This window comes from Tigriopus californicus, chromosome 9 (genome assembly GCF_007210705.1).
Source record: "Tigriopus californicus strain San Diego chromosome 9, Tcal_SD_v2.1, whole genome shotgun sequence".
Taxonomy (NCBI): domain Eukaryota; kingdom Metazoa; phylum Arthropoda; class Copepoda; order Harpacticoida; family Harpacticidae; genus Tigriopus; species Tigriopus californicus.
Window position 1 is genome coordinate 198028 of NC_081448.1, and position 25937 is coordinate 223964.

At 45.6% G+C, this 25937-nt stretch overlaps 3 protein-coding genes across 3 annotated transcripts in view; 1 reads left to right on the top strand and 2 right to left on the bottom strand.

Annotated features, from left to right (window-relative positions):
• The window catches only part of LOC131886588 (histone acetyltransferase KAT6B-like), an 8433-nt gene extending 2853 nt beyond the window's left edge, over positions 1-5580 (top strand). Inside the window, exons 4-8 of the mRNA XM_059234963.1 lie at positions 104-329; positions 3103-3426; positions 3510-3700; positions 3843-4067; positions 4215-5580. Of these exons, the coding sequence (XP_059090946.1) occupies positions 104-329; positions 3103-3426; positions 3510-3700; positions 3843-4067; positions 4215-5066 (1818 nt within the window). The 3' untranslated portion in view covers positions 5067-5580. The remainder of the gene's footprint in view (positions 1-103; positions 330-3102; positions 3427-3509; positions 3701-3842; positions 4068-4214) is intronic.
• On the bottom strand, positions 5374-9633 carry LOC131886896 (3-phosphoinositide-dependent protein kinase 1-like). The gene is made up of 3 exons (XM_059235348.1): positions 8631-9633; positions 6654-7695; positions 5374-6465 (listed from the first exon to the last, which is right to left on the bottom strand). The coding sequence occupies exons 1-3, from the start codon at positions 9150-9152 to the stop codon at positions 6131-6133; spliced, it is 1899 nt and encodes a 632-aa protein (XP_059091331.1). The 5' UTR covers positions 9153-9633; the 3' UTR covers positions 5374-6130.
• A 13983-nt stretch (positions 9634-23616) lies between these two features.
• On the bottom strand, positions 23617-24854 carry LOC131886591 (uncharacterized). Its single transcript, XM_059234969.1, has 2 exons — positions 24452-24854; positions 23617-24383 (listed from the first exon to the last, which is right to left on the bottom strand). The coding sequence occupies exons 1-2, from the start codon at positions 24500-24502 to the stop codon at positions 24057-24059; spliced, it is 378 nt and encodes a 125-aa protein (XP_059090952.1). The 5' UTR covers positions 24503-24854; the 3' UTR covers positions 23617-24056.
• Positions 24855-25937: the final 1083 nt, after the last annotated feature.

Consider the following 25937-nt stretch of genomic DNA (forward strand, 5'->3'; position numbering starts at 1 on the left):
AGGGTTACAGTCCAACCAATCACCATTTCATGGGAAAAAGGTCGCATGTTACAAAAAGAAAAGAAAAATCTCAATTTCTTGATGTAACTCATTCCTTATAAAGCTGNCCGCCAGTGCCGCCAGTGCCGCCAATGGGCTGAAAAAGAAAGGTCGCGGGGCATTGAGTGGGACCAGTCACAGCCAGGGCGGGGCCGGGGCGTCCGCTGGCCTTAAGAAAGGCGTCAAGCCCACGGTCAAGGCCAAGAAGCCGTCGGTGGCCTTGAGCACGGACGAGAGTGATGTGGGCGATCGTCATGCCACGGCCCGACCGACTACCCGACAAACGCGAGGTAAGACCCTGAAGGATGAATGACCGATCGAAACACCTTTCCACCCATGGACATTGGTTCGTTGAGTGGCCGGTCCGGGAGGATTTCCTCTTTGTCTTCGCTGAACAGGTCATAAAAGCGACTGAAGTAGGCGTAATCAAGAGCTAGAATACAAAGGAGCATACTCGAAGAGTAAAGTGGCACACCCAGGTAGGTCATCATATAAAAAGGTGGTCGTAACAAAAAAAAAGAAGAAAAAAAATGGCACGCCTAATGTACCCAGTGGTAAACGGTCAAATTCCAACCAATCACCATTTCATGGGAAAAAGGTCGCATGTTACAAAAAGAAAAGAAAAATCTCAATTTCTTGATGTAACTCATTCCTTATAAAGCTGCAGTGATCTTGTTCATTCCTTAAATCGAACAAAGGCCAAAATGCAACGGGACCCTCATTTGAGGTGGCCACTTCATTAACTCGCAATTTTTTGTTACTATGACCTCTTTCGTAAACTATGCCAGAAGAGTTGTCGGCCAAATTCTTCGGATGCCGTTTTCCTGGTATGGTGTGCCAAAATATTCCTTGTGTATGCTTGTTTTGGTTGGTATACCACTCGATTGTTTAGTGTGCCCCTTTTAGCTCTTTTTCTCAGTCCGCTTTTTTGTTGGTTCTTATACCCGATCCAAGGAAATATTCCCGGCAAGTCATAATTCGTACAATATTTGATCACACAATATGTTGGAACTTGCCGCTTTTTTAGGTCACCCTTTAACGTAAGGATGTTCTGGGATTGTTAGGAAAAAGGATCGAGGTGCCGCTTAGAACATTTAATGAGTAGAATTGTCGAAGAGAGTACGTTAGGTGGTTGTAGAGGGTTGGTGCTCGGGTTTAGACAAAAGACGACTTTAGGCCTTTCGCCAACTATTTAATTCCTATATTGAAAAAAGAAATAATTCGGGATCCCTCTGCGCTCGAAAGCGTTATATTTCGTTTCCGGATTAGGGCAAAGAGCATGGAGCCTTTTAAAAAATGTAAAAAAGTATTAGTACACAGCGTAAGTACAAACGCCAACTAAGTCACGGACTTCTAGAGATGGATTTTAGACTATGAACGGTAGCAAACATTTCTAATCTCAAACTTTTGACAACTTAATTTAGAAACGAACCTCTTTACAAGTAAAAGATTTAAAGTGACCTGCCTTTAATTGAAAAGGTCTGAGTTTCTTATTTCATTACTTTAATTCGAAAAATGACTCAGAATTGTTATGACCAAGAGGAGGCAGATTTGGCGGGAAAGCTCCTCGTTCACAGTCCATATTTCTGGAAGATCGTGACTAAGTAATTCTAGGAAATGAAGCCGTTCTGAATAACCAGGGCTTGAACCGGGCTTGAACCGGGCTTGAACCGTGACCGACAAAAAGTAAGGCGCTACCGTTACTGTTACTTTTGCAGAAGGAAACCGGACGGCTCAAAACTGCAAGAAATAAACGTTTATGCGATTTTTTTAGATCTATAGATCAAAACAAATGACTTCCGTGATTACTTATCTGATCCCATCAGTGGCATGCAAGTCATTGCTTTTGAGACAAAGTAAAAAATCTTAAAGCATTTTTCTTCCCCTCGTTTATACCAGAAGAAAGCAAGGGTAAAGGGTAAGATGAGGGCTAAGAACCCTTACCGTTACCGTTACTGGTAGGGTTACTCAAAAAGTAACGCAAAAGGTCGAATAAGTCCAAAAGTGTTTCACTAGGAACATCACAGGATTGAGAGAGCTCTCAATTTGGGAGAGACTAAAAGAGTTGGGACTGTACAGTGTTCAGAGAAGGTACGAAAGGTATCTGATACTGTACATCTTCAAAAGCATCCATGAGCTTTGTCCCAACCTCGGATTTAGGGTCAATTCTAGTGACCGTGGAGGCTAAATGTGCGTTTTGAGAGCACCTTCAAGCCCTCGAGAATCCAGACTAGTTCGAACAATGAAGTCCACATCTCTTCTTTCACGGGCTCCTTCATTGTTTAATTTGCTTCCCTCTAATATTCGTAGGGAATACGTAGGCCTTGTTGATCCGGTTGCATCTTTCAAGTCAGATTTGGATAATTTTTTAGATAGCATACCTGATCAACCCTACATTCAAGGACTAGCTCGGTCTGCCAACTCAAATTCGTTGGTAGACCAAATATCATTTTAAAAAAATAAAAGTCAAGTTGCAATTAATGAATTTATCGTCTTGAACTGGTGGGATTCCAATCCCAGTAGAGGTAAGTAAGTCCGAAAAAAAAGAAATTAAGAAAAATTAAGAAATAAATGCTTGGAATTTTTCGCATTTATGAAGACGAGATAGGCCACTTCCGTACTTTGTTACTTTTTTTCTCAACATCATTGCCCAGTGTAATCGAATGTTCGTGTTTTTTTTTTAAATCGAGGTTAATTCTTCAACTTCTTGTGTCCTTGTAGGGAAATAAGTAATTACTTTCGTGTTTATTTATCAGAAAAAATAGAACCTCTCGCTTTATCAAGAGATTATCATAAATGTATAGTATATGTACTTGTACTCAATATTGCAGTTGTAGCAGTAACGAGTTTTTTTGTCATGAAACCCAGTGTATATATAGAGCTAGAATATTGCTGGGCTTAGTCACATGTATGCATTTTGATATATTGCAATTGTGTACCATTTAGTTGAAAGTAAGTGATATACTCGATTCTTGAAATCAGTCACATGAACTTTTAGACAAAGGGGTTTAAAACGGGCAGATTTTTGGGGGAAATGACCTCGTTTAATCCTACTTGGATTAGGTGCCGCACCGAGACGCAGCAAGCACATTACGGGCCGCGGGGAAATCGATTCCGAATCAGAAGTGGACCAAACCGGGAATAGCTCATCTGTGGGTGGTGGCGGGGGAGGAGGAGGCGGGGGAGGAGGAGGCGCCTCGGGGGCGAGTGGCCGATTTTCGCCCAAGAAAAAGACCAACTACGCCCACGGCAACTCATCCTTGAATCAGCGGGCCCCGCTGTCAGGCGTGCCGCTCCTCCCACCCGTGAGACGAGATCTCGACGGATTGCCGCCCATCGAAACCCGGAAATGTCCAATTCCCGGCTGCGACTCTTCCGGACATTTAGGTGAGCTTTCAATGTTCCTCAGAATCAAAGGATGTGGATGGGTGTGGACGCTTTTTCATTTGGATTTTCTTTTTGGTATGTAGGCGGAAAACTGGATCGCCATTTCTTGGCCGAGGCCTGCCCAGTCTATCACAACACCACACGCAAGGCCTGTCGAGATATGCGGTCCGAGTTGAATAAACGGGCTCAGGTTCGGAAGAAGGCTTTGGTGGCGCTGTCCACGAAATCCCCTCTCCAATCCCCGACCTCTGAGCAAAAGAAGCACTTCAAACTGGTAAGGTGGCAAGGAGCCCAGGCAATTCGAGTTTTTTTTTCTTTTTTTTTTTGTACAATATCTCGATATCTCAATGTCAATTGGTTTCCAAACCTTCTTCTTCCGTCCGTCGGTCCTCCTAATTGTATTCTTCTGTGCCAAGATCAAGGAGGAGCGGTCCGATTTTTCCGAGAGCGACGTCCCGTTCTCAATGGAAGAACCTCCCGAGGAGCGCGAGCCGGATTTGAAGCCGTATGCCTCGGACTGGGACATGAAGTTGTTCCGTGAGGCTCAAGGCTTGGCCAGTGAGGACCTCGAGAATAGTCTGAAGGGTTTGCCCGACGCCAAGACCACCAAGTACCTGGAGATGGGCAAAAATGAAATGGAGGTAGGATATCTAACGGGGATGTACCCCGATGATTTTGGACGAGTTCGGTTGTTTGGTGCGTGTCGCTTTTCGAGGCGAGGACGTCGTCGTCGTCATCATCATCATCATCATCAAAATCATGGTGCCTGATTGTGCGATCTGTTTCAGGTCTGGTACCAGAGTCCCTATCCTGAGGAGTTCACCACTTTGCCGAAGATCTACTTGTGCGAGTTCTGCCTGAAGTACATGAAGAGTGCGAGCGTGCTGCGGCGCCACGCGGCCAAATGCGTGTGGAAGCACCCGCCCGGCGACGAGATCTACCGCAAGGACAAGCTCTCCGTGTTCGAGATCTGCGGCAAGCGCCACAAGCAGTACTGCCAGAACCTGTGTCTCCTGGCCAAATTCTTCCTGGACCACAAGACACTCTACTTCGACGTCGAGCCCTTCCTGTTCTACGTGATGACCACGGCCGACTCCGAGGGCTGCCACATCGTGGGCTACTTCAGCAAGGAGAAGAACTCATTCCTCAACTACAACGTGTCCTGCATCCTCACGCTCCCGCCCTATCAGCGCCAGGGCTTTGGCCGCCTCCTCATCGACTTCTCGTACTTGCTCTCGCGGGTCGAGGGCAAGATCGGATCACCCGAGAAGCCGCTCTCTGACTTGGGTCTGATCACGTATCGGGCTTACTGGAAAGATGTGCTGCTCGAGTACATCTGCAACTTCCCGGAGCGCGAGACCTCGATCAAGAGCTTCAGCGAGGAGATGGGCATCAACTCGTGCGATATTGTATCCACCTTGCAGTACTTGGGCATGATCAAGTACTGGAAGGGGCAGCATGTGATATTGAAGAAGGAGGATCTCATCGACACGTACATGGCCAAAGTGCGGAATCGTCCCAAGGGACGACAAATCTACGCCAACGCTCTCAAATGGAAGCCCTATGAGCCTAGCTCCAAAGAGAAGCGACACGCTGAGCTCATCAAAAAAAGCCAAGAGGAGCGACAGAAAAAGCGTTAACCACAATGACGTAGTATTGCTCAAACGAAACTCCCAGCCGCACCATCCGAAGGAAAAGTCAGTGGTTGGCCCAGCCAATCTATTTATGGACTTGCCCACGGGTGGATCAGACAGTATTAGATAGACCTCGCGGTCAGTTCTTGCTCATCCCTTTTTGATCGTAGCTTGTACGATTCAAGATGTACATCCACGCACATATACATACAGTGTATGCCGGCTTGGATAGAAGAGGATAGATAGATCTTGCCCCTTCCATAATCATCGTGCGATCACGAAGAATGATGTGAAATAACATGTTGGTTTCGTGTCGAGTCGAAAAAAACTTCAGATTTTATTGGTAACATCCACATGGATCGGCGGGGGATGCACTCCATGTCGTCGGTCATCATCGATATTACTGTTATTCTGATAATTTATCAAAATGGTTCTGCGTCCACTGTCAACAATAGATACTTGTGTTCCTGTCTCCCGCTCAACTACGAGTAAAATGAGTTTATTATGTTATTGTTTTGGACACGGGGAAACAGTTTGCGTTCTATTTTTTTCTTCACTTTTATCTTCAAAACGGACTGACAATCTCGGGTTGAATTTTCTGAAGGAAATGGGGCTGGATCATTGTCGAGGATCAACGTTGTTGATCTTAAATGGAGACTTAAATGGAGAGTAAAGAAGAGAATAAGGATAAGGAGGAGGGCATTGCATTTACCAGACAGCTGGGCTGGCACAATAATGCGTAGGTACCACTTTTGAGGATGACCTGGAAACTTCTTGGACAAGTTGGTTCCACTGCCTTTTTCTTCTCTCTCGGGCTTTTCCAGGGCTATGACAAAAGTAGGCGGGCTCCTCGTCGTTCCTCATCATCAACACCAGCCCGACGTTCCAGATCCCGGCCAGACAGGCGATGGCGCTCACACGAGCATCAAAGGGAGCATCAAAGGGAGCATCAAAGGGAGCATCAAAGGGAGCAGCGGGCCAGGGCAAGGGAACAAAGAGAGGAGGGGAGCTATCACTGAATTTGGATGTAAGGTCTTGAATCTATATATAGAAAGAAGGATTGCGGGGCCTCAAGACGGCGAGGAAGAAGAGGAAACGGCAGACACGGCCTTGGATTTGACCTTGGAGGGCGAATTGGAGGCTCCGAAATAGTAGGCCTTGACCTCTTCCACAGCGTGACACCACTCTTTGGAGGTATTTTCCGGATCAATGAGGTAATACACGCGGTTGGGCGTGTGCACGAAGAAGATCTTGAAGTCTCTGATTTCGGGGCGAATGCTCGGGTCCCAAGGGATCTCACCCTTGAGCACCATGGCGTCGGGATCCACATAATACAAGTGGGGACCTTCCGTAAGGAGGAACATGCGTCGACGCGACCACAGACCTTTCTTCTTGTCGAGAATGCCTGGAAAATCAGAGAAAGAATGATTTGAAACAAAAGTCGGACCAAATCACGAAATCAATCCGAATTTCTTTCATGAGTGGCAAGCCGGTGGTTGGTTGGTTGGTTGGTTGGTTGGCCAAGGCTTGATCGATTGTTCCATTCTGCCGCCACACCCTTGTAACCTCTCTGCGTACGTGCCTCTCACTCACCTTGTTTGATGATCAGATTGCCCTCGACAAATCGGTGGAACTTGTTGGTCCGACTCTGATCGTCAAGCAAGCGTCTACGTTCCTCATCCGTGATGTTTACTATATTCTTGCCACGCCCTTTCCCGCCCCCACCGCTCTCTAACATGGTCATCGAGCTGATGGACGTGGAGTCGCTGCTGCTGATGGGTCGAAGGACGGCGCGCTCCAACTCATCGTCGCTCGAGCCCGGCGTGTCGATCTGCAGGCGGGCCAAGTCGCCCACGCCCGGCTTCATGGCCGGGTTTCGCCGCCAACACGAGTCCGGCTCGTCCGCCCGAGGCAGAAAGGGCGCCAAGGCGGGCGGAGTGGCTTCGTGCAGACTCTCAAAGTCTAGACCCATGAAGAAAGGGTGCGCTCGAATGGATTGGTAATAGACTGCGTCCAAGGCACCCAAGCGCTCCGTGGGTGCGATGACCAAAAGCTGGCGCACCAGATCCTTGGCATTCTCATCGAATCCCTCGTGGAAACAGTACTCCAGACGCTGGATTTTCTGAAAGATGAGGTACTCCGACTGGGACTGAAATGGGGGCAAGCCCGTGCACATCTGGTAGAGGATGCAGCCAATGGCCCACAGGTCAGAGGCGCGGGTCGACGGCTGTCCGGTGAGAATCTCCGGACTGACATATTGGGCCGTGCCGACGAAGGAGGCGCGCTTGGGCGGGGGCTCGCCGGAGTAGTCTGAGGTGTCGTCGACATCATCGTCCGTCGGCCGCCGACTTTCGTTCACTTCGCCCGGGTGGGCGTGGGCCCGTCGCATAGGCGGGAGGAACTTGGCGCTGCCAAAGTCCGTGATGAGGATGTGCATACGCTCAGTGAGCAGAATATTCTCGGGCTTGAGGTCGCGGTGGAGAATGCCGTGCTCGTGCAAGAACTCGACAGCGGCGAGGAGCTGACCGGCGTAGAACTGCGTGCAGTCAATGTCCTTCTGGGCCATGCGCTCAATGAACTTGAGGAGGTCGCCATTCTTGGCGTAGGTCATGACAAAATAGAGACGTTGAGCATCCTGCAAGAGTAAAACCCAATTGATGTGTTTGAACACGATGAACAAAACGGGGCGGAGACGTGGCTGGCAAAGTGGTTAACGCAGTTCCCTCGTGCCTGAGAAGGGTTCCCAGTTCGATTCTCATCCCCGACCTTTCTCAAAATGAAGCCTTACGATGCTAACCACAACATGCCCACCCACCGACAAAGATCCAATTTGATAAGGTCACTAACACTCGACCATCAACAAATACAATCTAACTAAGTAAGAGCTTTGTCATCTGGCCTTTTGGGGCCATGGGTTCAGGCTTTTTAACATTCCGGTGACTAAATAGAGATCAAGAGACCCCGAGTGCTCATCAATCATGAGGTTCTCGACTAAATCGCTTAAACTCGCTCAGGTTGAATCCCAACTATAGAGTATTAGTAGATTTGTAAGAAATAGCTAAAAGTAATTGCAGACAGACAAAGAGGAACATGGTTGGGCTCTAGATTAGGCCGTGGCTAGTTGTAGGTGGCAAGTTTGATTTGCCACATGTTTTGAGGCACGTCGGTTCCAAATACGAAATCTAGTCTGGCTTTGTGGGTTAAAAGGCTGAGCCAATATGTTCCCAAGAAAAACTTTCAAACAATGACTGTTCAAGGCCGATGTTTGGAGAAGATCGGGCGGGCAAAGCTCTGGCCAGATGATGACTGATGATTCTTTCAAAATATTGGCCGATCCCAATATTTTCCAACAACGATCGAAACACAACATTTAAAACCGAGTACGGGTCGCTATAGGTCTCTATTCGGGTCCAATCCTAGGTTTGGCCAAAGAGCGGGGAGGGCCTCTATTCCCCGCTTAATTTCATTTCATTTCATACCCATTTAAAGTGAGATGATCGGGTCTTACTCGGGCCCTGACCCAACTTATGATTGCGAGTCATTGGGATCGAGGATCGGGGTCCTGCGTACCTGAAACGTGGATTGAATGCGCACAAAGAAGGGTCGCTTCTCGTCCCAATGGGCGTGGATGAAAACGAGGATGCGTTTCTCGGACTGAATGTAGTCCTGCTTCTTTTCGCGCAAAATGTGCCGCTTGTCGCACACTTTAATGGCCAATTCCCGATTGGAACTGACTTCGCGGGCCAGGAACACGCTGGAAAAAGAGCCTTCGCCGATCAAACGACCGAAGTAAAAGTCCTGCACACTCTGACGACGAACCCCACCCACACTGCCACCCACACTGCCACTCCCACCACCGGTCACCGACCCAACACTGCCACTCCCACTCGGGGGCAGGACCGATGGCCGGTCCGTCCTGAGGACGTCCGTACTCGACGAGATGACCGAGGCGCTGGCCAACGGCCCACCCACCGGCCCGCCGCTCGAGCGAACCCCGCCTACGCCTCTCAAGCCCGCAGGCAACGACGACGACGACGAGGAGGACGAGGACACCCGGGCGTCGGCCACAGCGCCACTACTCGCGCCACTCATCTTAGGTCTAAGCTTTCAGCCAGCTGCCCATCCAGGGCGGGACCCGCATCCGGGGGCTGCCCGGCCGGCACGGTACACAAGGTACAAAAGGTCAGACGGGCCACAGGGACTAATTGATGGGGCTTATGCCGGATGGAATGATGATGGAGTCATGATGGAGACATGATGGAGCCAGTTGTTCATTAACTTCATTAAGCACGGGACCAACCAGCAGACGGCCAGAATGGATCCTCCAGGCGGCGAGTGATTCATTGCCGATGGCTCTGCCGTGAAAAAGAGGGGCGCATCAATCGCGGAGTCAAGGCATAGACTGACAAGTGAGGGATGGATAATGGATAGATGGATATGGATGGATATCGAGAAAGAGCGAGAGCGAGAGTGAACTCCCGACGACAGAGAGCTTCTGGCTCTTGGATTTGAACCCACCAGTGTGCACCACTGAGTGAGTAGTGTCCTTCGGGTTTCCCAATCAACTGCCCTACGTGCCCTGCACACACTCAGTCGCACACACTCGCGCACGCCGGCCAGAATGGCCAGGCCAATCCAGCCTCGGGCCCGAGCCGGCCGGCTCACGCCAGGAGTGTTGCCTGATTCAGGACGCGAGATTCCCCGTGAAAATGGCCAAACCACCCTCAACCCCAAACCTTCATACCCACCGTATGGGCCCAACCCACCCAGGCTGGCTCGAGATTGACATCCACAGTGTAAAAAGACTCTATGCTCTCGGAAGAGCGTTCATGTCGTGAGCTCATTTTTCGAAGAGATCACCCAAAGCCCTTTCAATCCTCACCATGATTTCTTACCCGACATACTTACCGTAACCACGAATCGCATCCCCGGCCGTTCCAGGTTCCAAATGGAAAAATATGCGTCTTATTTAGCTATACCTTCATTTGAACACCCAATGAATTACAGTTTGGTTGGCCTTTGCTAAGGGCCTTGGCTACATCAACTCATTATTGGACAAAACTTAAAATTTCCAAGAATTGAATAATTTAAATCAAAACATTGTGCCCTCTTTGGATAAAATAGTAATAATCCAGACACTTCGACAGTTTCAGACATCCTTGTTGCCAAAATAGCATCGTCCTTCTAGGCCATATTTCCACCAAAAATCAGACCAAGGGATCGTTGGGCACATTCCATTCAATTGGGAAAGAGTATCACCCTTATCCCTTAAAAATTACGCCACTTCATCAATCAAGTTCCAAATGGGAATTAACTGTTCACTGCGTATATTCCAAAACACCCACAGAGGGGTCTTTCTAAACTTTCTAAACAAAAATGTTTAGGGCGAATTTCGAGTCTGTTGCATGGAGTTCAGTTGAACACATATTGCCATTGTTTAGGCCCAACCTTTCAGTATCCATCAAAAAGTCTGGGCAAATTTGCAAAATCTGGCCAAGGGCCTATTCTACAGCAACGCTAGAACCAGCTGTACGGCCGTAGAAATGTGCATTCGTACTTCCCAGCTAGAAGCTGGCGGAGAATTTGCCAGAAGTCACTGACTCACTAGCAAAATATCCCCTCAACAGTGATGCCAAAGGTACTCAATAGGGCTTGTCAAGTGAACGCGTTCTTGAACAACTGACGTTATTCTATGGAGGAAATTCCAAGACAACATACTCAGCCATACCGCACTGTGCATGCGTTGTATTTTGACATTTATCTCATTTTACCTACTTGTCTAAGAAAACAGCATTGTGGAAATGAGCCAATGTGATAGCGAGTTCACTGATTAACACCAAACATGCTCATTTAGTAGGGTTTTGTAACACAGCTCTCTCAAAATCACTGGATTATTGAAAATTCAATGGGCGGATGTGGCAAGTTGGCTGTGATGTTCTTTTTATTTCTCCCTCCCAAAAATGCCTTCAATTTCCTTCAATTGACATGCCCTATAAGAGAGAGGCCTGTCAATTAAGGTGCTTGCAAGTGACTGCCAGAAGTGATGGGATCAAATCAAATTTCAAATTCCAATGAAAAGACTCACCTTTTCCATCATGACAGAAAAAGTTCAGTTTAAGGAAAAAAACAACCTTGGTTTGACGGAAGAAAAATTAAGGTTACTTTTTCAGGCTAACTAACGGGTTTCGGACATTCCACCAATAATTTCATGATTTGATAGCCCAAGTCGCAACTGGTATTCATTTCTCTTTGTGGGCCCAAATAAACAATGTCCCGGGATTAGACCTAGACACTGGATTGGACAGCACCTAATGGTGCGTCTACACGACAAATAATTCGGCAAATAATTAGCCATTTGACAAACATTGTTTGGGATTTCACAAGCATTTTTCGATTTGAACATGTTTAAAGTTTGTTTGCCAAAGAGCAAATATTTCATGGACGACAGCATCCTCCCCAGCCCTTCCAACCAAAGTGTCCATTTTCAGTAATTATGGAACTTAACTCTTTCGATCCATGATGGTTTATTACAAAGCAGAATTTATTGATTGTTGTTCATTTTGACACAGGATAACCCCAACTTAGAGAATGAAGGGGCCTGGAATTGTCAATTCATGTTCAAAGTCATCAGATGTCATCCTATCCCCTTTTAATTCAGTAGTCACACTTCCATCTCCCGTCGAGAATTGAATGATTGAATGATGATCGATCGATCAACCAACCAACATATCACCTATCTCCGGAATCCGGATTCATCTCCTCACGTCCAGACAATGAAAGTGTCGACCCCAGTTAACCCACCCACCCTGGGCCTGTCCTCGGGCTCAGCTCGGCCATGGTCCCGGCCCCATCTTTTACATCCGTCTTCTGTGAGCAAGACTTGAGCGAGCCAACCCAAAGCTCGATGGATGGATGGATGGATGGATGGATTCCTTGACCTCGTCCCAAGAAGATTAATCCGATACAAGTTGGATCAGATCATCAGAGACAACGGAATCATCGGCCCATACCTGGAGGTTCTTGGCCGGACACACACGGCCATGATCGGTCCTCTACGTACACCCTTGAGACCCAAGCATCAGGACCAGCCAGCCACTTTTGACTGCTCTTTCGTCCATTTCCCGCCCGCCAGTTTTAGCCATGAAAGCCAGATCAGTCAGATCTCAACGGACCGAGTCTTACCCACTGACATGTCATCACTTTAAAGCTGCCCATGACCATCACCTTCCCTGTGAAATGCCGTCTGTTCTTGTGGGCGGGTCCTTATTGGTTCTATAAAATTGAACTCTTTTTAGTCAATGCCATCTGTAATGTTAACTGCATATAAATATCCAAATTGTCTTTATCATGTTTAATGCTCTTACTATATTTGTGTTAACGTTTCTGACATGACCTTTGAACTATATATCGTTGTCATATTTCGACCCGTTCTCGGCTATTAAATAGTTTATGATACTCGTGGAGAACTGTTGTCCATTTATTCACGATTATAATGAGTTGGAAAATTGGTCGGGTTTTCGTTTCCAAACAATTGGGTTATGATTTATAGTGATACATTAAAAATGATTTATAAATGAAGTTCGAAAACCTTTCGAAAAGCAAAAATGTTATTAAAAGTGAATCATCAGGTGGCTTATGGTAAAGTTCATAGAACGGGGCAAAACATGCCTTCAAGTAGTTATCGGTTTCAGCCAACATATGACCGCACAGATTGAAATTGGCAAAATAAAGGACCTTTTTGGAAAGCGAAACATTCTCATCATGACAGTGCCCATCGGGGGTTTTTTTCAAATTTCATTCCTCAGTTTTCCCTATTTTCCATTATACTAATCATATTGTTTACAGTGCATTACATAAATATTGAATGAAAGACCCATTGGGAAATGATACGATCACTTGCAAGGTCATCTGATTAGAAATCTACATCAAAATATTTGTCAAACCGTTTTGATCGGGCAGTTTTGCGTGTAGACGGCTCAGAGATGAACTGTTTGTCAAATGCCAAACATTTCCGATATAATTAGGCAAACTTTGTGACAGAATGTTTCTCGTGTAGACGCACCATAACCTAGAGGGCTTGTCAGGGAAAAGTCACTCCAACCACGCCACTTGAGACTTTGCTTTGAACACACTTTGGTAGTTGGGCAACAGGGTGTTGGTCTGATCGACTTCTCTTGGGTTACTCAGTTTCAACCAAATCAGACAAGCGAGCCATCAACTCACGGGCCCCTTGCATTCGCAACTTGGATTTGATAATCGCATTAATAAATGTGTTCAAAGCCGATCCCCATCGCACACACCAGGCAGCCGCGAGGGAGTAAAAAAATCTTAGAAATCTCGTGAGTGTCGCTTCTCTGACTAGCCCTCTAACCTAACCTAACCTCTCCGTTCAAAGGACCTGGGGGCGCCTAAGCCGCGGTGCAAGCCTGCAGCAGCTCAGTTGCAAGTGCATGGGGGGGTAAAGGTCTAGATGGGTTATTAGTTTCCTCTACGGCATCATGGCCTGATGTATATTGGTTGAACCATATGACATTTTTTTATGTCCTCCTTTTCCACGATCATCATCTCCATCCTCGTCCTTGTTTTCCCTCTCTTTTTTATGATACGCGCCATGTTGGGAAACCATTAGCTAGCCTCAAAATATCACCCTGAATATTCTCACGTCAAACTTAGGGAGCTTTTTATTGACAATAACTCATTACCTGGAAATTAACTATTGCCTTTACTTTCCAAGCTTCTAGTGCCCTTCATTTAACTTTGATGGTCATTTGATCCCATTACTCCTATTGATGGTTGTATAGGGTGATAGACTGCAAAGACAATGGAATAAAGGTTGTTCATTGTTTGAAAAACTCATGCATCAAGTTTGATGATGAAGTGTCCTGACGATTCTTGTCTTGTGTCTCTTATCTATTCATGCCCTTTAAACATGTGAATGCTTGCCTGAGGAAAAACTCGTATCGGGAAAAAGGAGAGGTTCTTTAACGAGTTGAGCTGACCGATTGAGGAAGTAAGCATACGAATCAGTTGATCAACGCCATTGGAGTGTTTCCTAGAAATACATGAGTTTTAACCTATATGGTCCATCTTGATGTGTCAAGTCGCAAGACGAAAAACCAGTAGTCGACAAGGAGAAATCCTTGCCCCATTCGTTGGTCCTTTGAGCCGGATTGTTGGCCTTCAAGTCTGTCAAACTCCCAACCATGACATAGTGTGTGGAAAGCGTCTTGGCTATAACTGTCTACTAACATCCAAGAAATCAGTAATTGATGGCTATGGTCTTCACCGGACCATACCCCTTTTTATCTGAAAGGGTGTAAACTCGATATTGCTGGGAAGAAACGATCGATAACAAGACAAATCTCTAATTTGGAAAGAGATCTCAATGCCGTCCCGTCCACATTCCGTACAGGTCTAAGGATGCTCAGAGATCGTCTAAGCAAGACCTTGGACGAAATAACGACCTTGATTCAGAGCTGTTTGGATCATGAAATCGACGAGAAGGAACGGGATAACATGGAACAGAAATTGGAAGATGAGACGAATCAGGTCTTGAGAACCGTTGGAATAGTCATGAACATGTGGAAGTGCTGGATTGCCGAGCCGAGTACGGTTTTTGGAAGCCAGGAGCAGAGTCTACAACGTTATCGAGACGAAGAACACACTCGTCTTATGGAAGCTAAGGCTAAGGCCTCACGAGCGGTTGAAGCCGAAACTAAAGAACTAGAGAGTGCGAAAACTGAAGAGCACAACACACTGCTCCAAATGAAAGCATGGAATTGGGGGATCGAGCCCAAGACTTCATGGACGAAGTCACCACAGGCCTAGGCCCTGAGGTAGAGAGTGGTCTGATCAACCGAATGGCTCATACGTCGGGTGCCACCCTGCCCCCCTCTGAATCTGGCTCCTCAAACGAGTCCATTCACCGTTCGTGTTGCAAACAATAATGATCATGCACCGTCTCAGTCTGGGGTTCGTGGTCAATCTGATCATGATGACTGGATGGCGAATCCTACTTTGGGATGCGGTCAATTCAGCGGTGGAAGAAGTTCAATTGATATGAAAGATGCCTCAGTTCAATGGAGACGTTCTTCATTTCACCAAGTGGAGCAACATGTTCCAATTATTGATTCACAATACTTCGAAGAGTGTACCTGAAAAGATGGGTTTTGAAAGCATTGTTGTCTGAGAGACCCAGGTCATTTATCACTGGTTATGATAATTCCAATCGCGACTATATATAGGCTCTCCAAACCCCTCGCCAGTTTATGGGGATCAAGATATGGTTGTGGATGCCCATCAGCGAGCTTTAGAAAGGTTGGGTAACGTTAAGGCGGATGACCCGGATAGCTTGGCTGATTTCGCTGCCAAAGTTCAAGGTCACCTTTTCACTGTGAAGAAGAATCGTCCAGTGGGAGACGGATCGTTGGCTTATATCGTTAGAGTCTTGGAGGGCAAACTCGACAAAGCCAATTTCAATTCATGGTATGACTTCTTAGATCATTACCTAGCCAAGGAAAAAGGGAAGAATTCTGCTCATGGCTCCTCAGAAGTGTTCATCGAGATAACCGACATAGAGTGGCGTTGCGAAATTCTGATTCAAACCTCCAACGAACTCTTGAAAAGTACGTCCGATAATGTCGTCAGTGAACCCATTCCAACTAAACGTTGTTTTCTATGCTCTCATGATCATGTCATTTCTGATTGTTCAAAGTTCAAAAATCTTTCCATCTATGAACGTATGAATTTTGTGCGAGATAAGTTTTTAGAAAAAAAGGGCATTCACGTACGGAATGTCGCTCAAGGATCCGTTGTGGAGAAACTCATTGTCCGTACATTCATCATCCCCTACTCCATGGACAGAATCTTAAAACTCAAGATATGCGTGATCCTTCAAAGTCGACGACGATCGTCACAAATACCAGAGCTCAAAAGACCCATGTGTCACCAAGCTATGTGCTAGGTATTATACCAGTGAAGTGTCGTGGTCCCAACGGGAGTGTGTGTGAATCGAATGTATTTTGCATTTAAACACATGTATTCAGCTAAGGAGTAGCTGGTCATTGATTACATGTACGCAATTCTTACAAGTACAATTGACGTTAATTAATATGAAAATGTATATAAGTGTACAGATGCAATGTTTTTTTTTAAACAATTAAATTGAACGAGGTCAAAGGTTATGTTAAAAAAGGGCATGGGGGACGTTCGAATGTGTGAACCCCAAACACACAGTCCAATGATGGCTTCAACTTTGATGCCCGCGCCGGGGCTCGAACAGTAACATCAGTATGACACAGTTGGCGCCCTAACCAACTGAGCCACGAGAGCAAGTGTTATCCCTTGAAGTTAGAAGGCTTTGAACTTGGAAAGTGCTTGTGTCATAACGGAGTAGTCCTCGCAAAGGCTGAAGCCGCCGCCTTAGCTTCTCGAAGTGTTTGTGAAGTCCTCAACTCCTTTGAGGCATTCCAGACTTTATACATGTTGTGAACCATGCAATCGGCCGCCAATGGGAGGGGAGGAGAAATGCTACCATTGTCCATAGCTCTGGTGTTGCGACGAGGATTGGGACCAAAGTGATCGAAGTCAGCGCCGAAAAGCATCCTGCCCAAGGGATTTCTAGAGCCACCTGGACCATCACAGCTGAACTTTGCCTTCCATGCCTCCAAAGCAACCGCCCTCACCGCCATGTGGTTGTACGAGGGCAAGTTGGCGGTAGATAGGAGACTCCTAACATTAATGTGATCCGCCCTGCTTTTGCCAGAGAGGGTTCTCGCCACATTGTTGATTGAAGCCTGTATGTGCTTGGAATTCGTCTTTGTCTCATCTGAATCATTCAAGCGGATTGGACCGGCCGCTGCCACTGCGTAGCCAATCTTTCCATACAGAAGGCCCGCGATAGCTCTCTGAGGTATTTTCCTCTTGGCAGATGGTACGAAAGCCTTCTGATCAAGGCTGCACATCCTCTAGCATCAGCAACCCGCCCCAATGGGGCGCACCAGGTACCGGGACTTCCATTCCACTGATCGAAATTCTCTTGGTGCTTTCCATTCCAACTCCTGTAGTAAGATTCTTGGCACCGACAAAATTGGTACCATTGTCGGAATAGACAGTGGAAGGTTGACCTCGGGTGTTAAGGAAATTTCTGAAGGTGTTCAAGAAATCCTGAGTTGACAATGAAGGTACTACCTCTAAGTGAATGGCTCGTGTAGTCATGCATGTAAAGATGACTCCCCATCGCTTTTTCAATCCATTACGAAGCACCACGATTTCTAGAGGACCAAAAAGGTCGATAGATGTGTGATAGAACGGTGGTTGGCGATAGCCATTCTTTCAGGCGGAAGATCGGCATTTTCTTGGATCAGAGGCGTGTCACTTGGATCTGACATCTTCGGCAACCAAGGCGTATCTTCTTGACGAGCTCCCTTCCCCTGAGGATCCAATACTTTTGCCGAAGAAGTCCAAGAAGGTGGTTGGTGCCAGGATGGTGATTATTCATATGATATTGCTTGACAATGAGGGTGGTGAGTGGAACCTTGGGGCACATCACTAATCGGATGCTTTTGGTTGTAGTCCCACTTCGGCGCAACCAATACGGCCCTTTGCTCGAATTATTCCCGCCTTATCCAAGAACGGCGAAAGTTGAAGCAATCTTGATGATTTTGATATTGATTTCCCGCTCTTCAATGCTTTCGATATCAGCATTAAATGCTTCAAGTTGAGATTGTCGGATCAGCTCTTCCTCGCCATTGAAAATATTTGATTGTTTGCTTCCATCTTTGATTCGACTGCACTCTCAAAGGTTTCAAAATCTTTCCCACAGTGCAGACGTGTATTTGAGGACCATGGAACCTTGACCGTGTCTCTAATTTTGTTTCGTTTGATTCATATTCTTCGGATTCTTCCGATTGTACATCTTGAGGCCAATGCTCTTTCAGGGTGAAGCAGGAACTCTGCCAGAGAACCAAACTCGAGGAATCTCGCGGGCCGAAATTACCCCTAGACGCTAAATCGGCAGGATTCTCTTTGCCAGGCACATGTCGCCAATCCTCAACTGACGTTTATGGTTTGGATCTCACCAACCCGGTGAGCGACAAAGGGTTTGAAAATGATGTGCAGAGTTAGCAATCCAGGCCGAACGATTCTTGCTATCAGTCCAGTAGACTTGTTCTGGAAACTTCCACGCAAAGGGCTTGGACAACGTGTTGCGCGAGTCGAGCTCCTAATACAGCAGCTTGTAATTCCAATCTTGGGATGGTCATAGGCCTTCTTGGAGAAACCCTGGTTTTTGAACAAATCAAAGTGATCTCGACATCATTTTTCCTCACGGTTTCTCAATAGATTGTGGCTGCAAACGCGTCTTCTGAGGCATCACAAAAGGTGTGAACCTCATACTCAGCATCACAATCCGGAGTTAGAGAGTAGGACTTTGAAATCTGACTTCAGATAGGTGTTCAGATTTCCCATCCATCTCTTCACCAAAACAGTTTGATCCTGGGCTATTTCATCGTCCCAGCCTTGGCCTCGTATGATCAACTCCTTCATCTTAATCTTTCCGGCAACGATGATCGCAGCCATAAGCCCCATTGGATCATACAATCCGGCCAGACGGCTCAAGATGGTTCGTCTGTGTAAATGTCGATTTCTGTTTTCATGACATCGAAAACCAGGACGTCTTCCTTGATGTTCCACCGCATTCCAACACTTGTTCTCAGCACTCGTCTCCAAGAGAGGGAATTATCTGCAACCCCTCCCCAGTTCCTGCATCACTCTAGGGTTTATTCGACACCCAGCCAACACAGGTTAAAGTTCCCCTGAGCCAGAACTGAGCGCACGTTAAGGGATTCTTCGATGGCAAGACTTTCCGATGAGAAACTATCAAGATAGTCATCAACGTAGAATTGAGATTGAATACGATTTTGGTAGATTCGGAGCAATTAGCATCCTCAGCGGTTTGTAAAAACCGTATGAATAGCAAGACAAGGGGATGGTGAATCGCCGAACAACGACACCTGTCATCTGGTACGTACGGATTGGGTCGGATTCATTTTCTCTCTCCAAAGGAAGCGATGGTATCGGGCATCCCCTTCCAAAAGACGCACTCGACTTGAACATGGCTTCGATGTCCCCGGCTACAGCCACATCACCCTCCCTGAACCGGATCATAATGTCGAAAATGTCATTTTGCAATGACGGACCGGTCAATAAACAATCATTGAGACTTCGTCCTTCATATTTGGCGGCGGAATCGAAGACTATTCGGATTTTCACCCCGCACTTCTTCCACACGCCGTGATGTGGAAGGAAAGCTTGACTTGAATGATCCAACTCATTGGGCTGCTCGATCAATTTTGGCGTATCCTTGGACAGATAGGTTCCCATGGCTTTGGCATACGCCTTCTTAAAGTTTGAATCCCGTTGAAATCGACGTTCTAGACCCTCAAATCGTTTCAAAGCCAAACTTCGATTGTTTTGGGTTTAGGAATCCCTGGTACCACGGGAGAGCCACTTCATATCCAGCTTCTCTGGAAGTTTCTGGTCGTTTCTTTGATTAGTTTAAGTGCGTATTGATCCTGTAGATTGAGGATGTTCCCTCCAGACTTTTTTGAGCTCCGAGCCAAACGTTTCTGTTGCAAAGAACTCAAAAGCCTTTGATCAAGGTTGCCCTCCTCGGCTTGGACAAAATGTACATAAGGTTAACACCTTGATTCTTCTTGGATGCAGCCACGAGCCACCCAGCCCAAAGGTGTGCGGAAGGCATACGGCTCGCCTTGTGTTCCACAACGCCATTCTTGGGCATGATCAACGATTTTGAATCCAGAGCCAATAAGAGCTCTACCTTCCCTCCGTCTTGAGGAGGGGTAAATCTTTTAAATGCTCCATCGGTTTTGATTTCCATGAAAGCCCTCGTAGTTCTTGCTAACCTCGGGTAAGGATTTGACCATCAGTGGATATTCTGGATCCGGAATCAACTCCACCCAATGTGACTTGGGTCTCACACGATCTGATTTGAACGGAACCGGTTGCTCCGTGTATCTGGAGCTTTCTAGCGGCAAGTCCATCAATCCAACCCGTTTTAATAGCGACTCACTTGCAAAAATGATCCTTCATCAACAAGAGCGTGTGTTATCGAAACTCGTTTGGACCACGATCACTCTACTGGTAAAACAGTGACACATTGCTTTTATTTTAGCTCTGGTATTTGTGACGATCGTCGTCGACTTGATCACGCATATCTTGATTTTAAGATTCTGTCCATGGAGTAGGGGTGATGATGTATTGGACAATGAGTTTCTCCACAACGGATTCTTGAGCGACATTCCGTGCGTGAATGCCCTTTCTTTCATAAATAATCTATCCGCACCAAAATTCATACGTCTATAGATGGAAAGATTTTTGAACTTTGAACAATCGAAAATGACATGTCATGAGAGCATAGAAAACAACGTTTAGTTTGAATGGGTTCACTGACGAAATATGGACGTACTTTTCAGAGTTCGTCGCGTTTGAATCAGAATTTCGCAACGCCACTCTATCTTATCTCGATGAACAGCGCAATAGCGGAAGTCTGAGGAAGGGCCGTTAATAACTTGATAACAACAAAGTTTCGAGTTTGCCCTCCAAAGCTCTAACGATATAAGCCAACGATCCGTCTCCACTGGCGACTTCATTCACAGTGAAAAGGTGACCTTGAACTTTGGCAGCAAAATCAGCCAAGCTATCCGGGTCATCCGCCTTAACGTTACCCAACCTTTCTAAAGCTCGCTGATGGGCATCCACAACCATATCTTGATCCCCATAAAACTTGGCGAGGGTTTGGAGAGCCTTAAATAGTCGCGATTGGAATTATCATAACCAGCGATAAATGACCTGGGTCTCTCAGACAACAATGCTTTCAACAAACCCATCTTTTCAGGTACACTCTTCGAAGTATTGTGAATCAATAATTGGAAACTGTTGCTCCACTTGGTGAAATGAAGAACGTCTCCATTGAACTGAGGCATCTTTCATATCAATTGAACTTCTTCCACCGCTGAATTGACCGCATCCCAAAGTAGGATTCGCCATCCAGTCATCATGATCAGATTGACCACGAACCCCAGACTGAGACGGTACATGATCATTATTGTTTTGCAACACGAACGGTGAATGGACTCGTTTGAGGAGCCAGATTCAGAGGGGGCAAGGTGGCACCCGACGTATGAGCCATTCGGATGATCAGCCACTCTCTACCTCAGGGCCTAGGCCTGGTGACTTCGTCCATGAAGTCTTGGGCTCGATCCCCCAATTCCATGCTTCCATTTGGAGCAGTGTGTTGTGCTCTTCAGTTTTTCGCACTCTCTAGTTCTTTAGTTTTGGCTTCAACCGCTCGTGAGGCCTTAGCCTTAGCTTCCATAAGACGAGTGTGTTCTTTGTCTTGATAACGTTGTAGACTCTGCTCCTGGCTTCCAAAAACCGTACTCGGTCGGCAATCCTAGCTTCCACGTGTTCATGGACTATTCCAACGGTTCTCAAGACCCGATTCGTCTCATCTTCCAATTTCTGTTCCATGTTATCCCGTTCCTTCTCGTCGATTTCATGATCCAAACAGCTCTGAATCAAGGTCGTTATTTCGTCCAAGGTCTTGCTTAGACGATCTCTGAGCATCCTTAGACCTGTACGGAATGTGGCGGGACGGCATTGAGATTTCTTTCCAAATTAGAGATTTGTCTTGTTATCGATCGTTTCTTCCCAGCAATATCGAGTTTACACCTTTCAGATCAAAAGGGGTATGGTCCGGTGAAGAGCCATAGCCATTAATTACTGATTTCTTGGATGTTAGTAGACAGTTATGGCCAAGACGCTTTCCACACACTATGTCATGGTTGGGAGTTTGACAGACTTGAAGGCCAACAATCCGGCTCGAAGGACCAACGAATGGGGCAAGGATTTCTCCTTGTCGACTACTGGTTTTTTGTCTTGCGACTTGACACATCAAGATGGACCATATAGGGTAAAACTCATATATTTCTAGGAAACACTGCAATGGCGTCGATCAACTGATTCGTACTATTATTTCCTCAATCGGTCAGCTCAACTCGTTAAACCAACTTTTTTCCCGATACGAGTTTTTCCTCAGACAAGCATCACAGGTTTAAAAAGCATGAAAAGATAAAGAAATTTAGACACGAATCGTCAGAACAAGATGCCTTTTATGTGCATGAATTGGTTGTCATCAAAGACAAGAACACATTTTGAAGGACACTTGACCCACAATTTGTCCTTAATAGAGCACCATTATCAAAGGCATATAATTTTTGGATACCCAAACGTGACGACTACCTATTTACTCAATGGTTGTCAATTTCTGTGCACGAAGTCTGGAAATACGAATCCTAAGTGAAGTCAATCGTAAACAGGTTTCTTTTCAAGCAAAAGTGCATGAAAAGGCCAACAAATCCAAGGTGTTGAAAGTGTTGATCTTTTTGACACCCAAATTTTGATAAGGATACGCCAATATCTTTGAACACGCACTTTTCTTTTGCAATAAAAAAGGCTCGAAGGATCATTTGTTTTGAAGATTCCAATCAAATTTTCCTTTTTTTCATGCCTTTGCGTGGACACCAAATATTTTGCTCCTTTACCGTCAGTAAATGAAATGAAATAAAAATAAAACATCAATATTTCAGGGTGGAAGTTTCAAATCCAATGAGGTTTGCAGGCAAGAATATTTCAGCGTTGGGGCTTCAAGACAAGTTACTCTATGAAGCCTAAGAATCCTGTTTTACTTGCATTTGTTGAGACAGCTCATAAGCTTGCATATGGTGATATAAATTGCATGTTATCATGGTCTGGCGTCATGACACCCATTCAACTGCATTTTGTCTCCAAAGTTAGGTATAAGCACATCAAAAGATGTGTTCATTGAAAAATGATTCTCAATGCAACATTCAGTTCTTTCACAAGCTGCCAAGAGCAATGAGCAGGACGAGTGCAAAACCACAAGCACTTCTTGACTTCTGAAAACACCTTCAATGTCAATTTGATACTTTTAGGCCGTGTCTATAGAGATGAAACTAAATGATCAAGAAATGTGCCAAAATGGCCGACGCCTAACACAGCATCAGAATCTAAGAAAAAAGATTGACGCAAACAATTTCAATCATTTTACAGGAAAAGCCATGAATTTTTAAAACCAATTATTTTGCCTCTTTCATCAATTATTTTTCCGAGCTTTGGCTATCAATGATTCAATTTAAATGAAAAGTGACAACAAGGCGTATCTTTGGGGGGCTCACACAAACACAATGCAATTACTATTGCTCTGAATTCAAATGTGGTCAATTGCAGTACTCTAAAAATGTGATTGAAACAATTGAATCATTGTTTCAATTCACATTGGTGCACACAAAAAGTTTGGGTGTGCTGATTCGTAACTTAGGGGCCCAGATCGACATGTCCATTTGTAAATTGCGTCGAGCCTTTTGTTTAAATGAATCCAAGTTTGCTTGAAACAAACCCGGGTGTTGTTGCACATTGGTTGCTTGGTTCTTTGGATTGTGTTATTTGGTTTGAACGTAATTTCTAGTATCCATAGTAGACAAGGGGAGCCTGAGCAGCCGCCAGAGGGTAGCCGGGTAATAAGCTCCCTGCAAGGGTACAGAATATCCTGATTGATAGGCAGCATTGTAAGTGCCCACGGGAACAGCCTCCGGAATGGGCTCAGGGAGGGGATCCACGGGTTGAATGGGAGCCACAGGAAGCACGGGCACTTGAGGTTGAGGTCCAATGTTACTGGCAATTTTGGCGCCAGTTTTGCCACCATTCTCAATGATGTCCCCAACCTTGTTGATGCCTGCCGACACGACGCTCAAGTCAAAGTCTTGGCCAAAGCCTAATTCCCCCGTGATGGCTTTGATGTCGTCTGAATTCACGGTGGACAACAGAGCAGCCACATCCCTCACACTGGTAGCTACACCGGCCGATTTGGCCTCAATTTCCTCGGGCTCAAGTTCATCATGTTGGGTCCAGGGACATAGGTGAAGTCAAACTCCCCCGGGCGGGCTTGTAATTGTATTTGAAACTGTCTCCAGGCTGGCTGACATATTGATACTTGAAATCCACGGGGGTGTAGTCCTCGGGGGCCTTGAAAGGGCGGGAGTTGGGCTGCTCAGGGGTGTATTGGTACTGGTAACCCGCATTACCCGCCGGTTCATTGGTTTCGGGGAAGGGCACTGGGATGTTTTCAGGGAACTTGAAAGTAGGAGCCACGGGCGTTTCAGGGCTCCATTTGTAGTAATAAGGCTCTTGAGCTTGGGCCACGGCGGCCAAGAGGGCGGTAGCCTTGAAAACATGAATCAAAAGATCAGCTATTTCCAATACTAGAGAGCATATATTTTCTTTGAACTTACTGCAAAGGCTTTCATGGTTGAGGTGGAGATGTTTCTTGAAACTGATGCCATTCTCTTCAATGCCTTCTCATTATAAGAACTGCAACAGAGCTCATTCTGAGCATCATGTGATCGAAAGCTTTTGCGAGGAAAGAAAGTTGTTTCGCACGCTTTTAATACGTCAGTGTCCCGTTGGTTATCATTGGTCGTTGAAACGACGCCCAAATCAGACCACTCCTGATGATGTTATGCAATCACAGATTTGTTGTACCTTATTTCGGTAGTATTTGTGATGCTGAGACCGGCTTTACATTCAATGACAATGGATGAATGTAGATCACCAGACAAATAATTAGACCACCCCAAAAAGGGCTGCAAAATACTACGTATAAGAAACACTTATTGATGGCTTTCTTCTTCAATGCTATGAAACCACGACGTGGCTGGGACATAATCATTCCGTGAGTCACTCGAAAAGCTTTGAATGACTAACTTTGCCCTTTTTGACAGATCCTCAATCAATTAAGTATTTCAATAATTTGCTGATATTTCAATTCCATGCTCTTTGTTTCTTATGTACACAGCACAAGGCTCTCAATGATTTGTTTGCCATTAAGATATATTTCTACGGCCAAGTACATGCCTTTTATGTGCATGAATTGGTTGTCATCAAAGACAAGAACACATGTTTGAATGACACTTGACCCACAATTTGTCCTTAATGAGCACCATTATCAAAGGCATATAATTTTTGGATACCCAAACGTGACGACTACCTATTTACTCAATGGTTGTCAATTTCTGTGCACGAAGTCTGGAAATACGAATCCTAAGTGAAGTCAATCGTAAACAGGTTTCTTTTCAAGCAAAAGTGCATGAAAAGGCCAACAAATCCAAGGTGTTGAAAGTGTTGATCTTTTGACCCCAAATTTTGATAAGGATACGCCAATATCTTTGAACACGCACTTTTTTTTTGCAATAAAAAAGGCTCGTAGGGATCATTTTGTTTGAAGATTCCAATCAAATTTTCTTTTTTTCATGCCTTTGCGTGGACACCAAATATTTTGCTCCTTTACCGTCAGTAAATGAAATGAAATAAAAATAAACATCAATATTTCAGGGTGGAAGTTTCAAATCCAATGAGGTTTGCAGGCAAGAATATTTCAGCGTTGGGGCTTCAAGACAAGTTACTCTATGAAGCCTAAGAATCCTGTTTTACTTGCATTTGTTGAGACAGCTCATAAGCTTGCATATGGTGATATAAATTGCATGTTATCATGGTCTGGCGTCATGACACCCATTCAACTGCATTTTGTCTCAAATCCAAGTTATGAGCTCTCAACCAAATGCAAGTTATAAACAGATTCTTAGGCTTTCATAGAGTAACTTGTCTTGAAGCGCCCAACGCTGAAATATTCTGCCTGCAAACCTCATTTGGATTTGAAACTTCCACCCTGAAATATTGATGTTATTTTTATTCATTTCATTTACTGACTGTAAAGGAGCA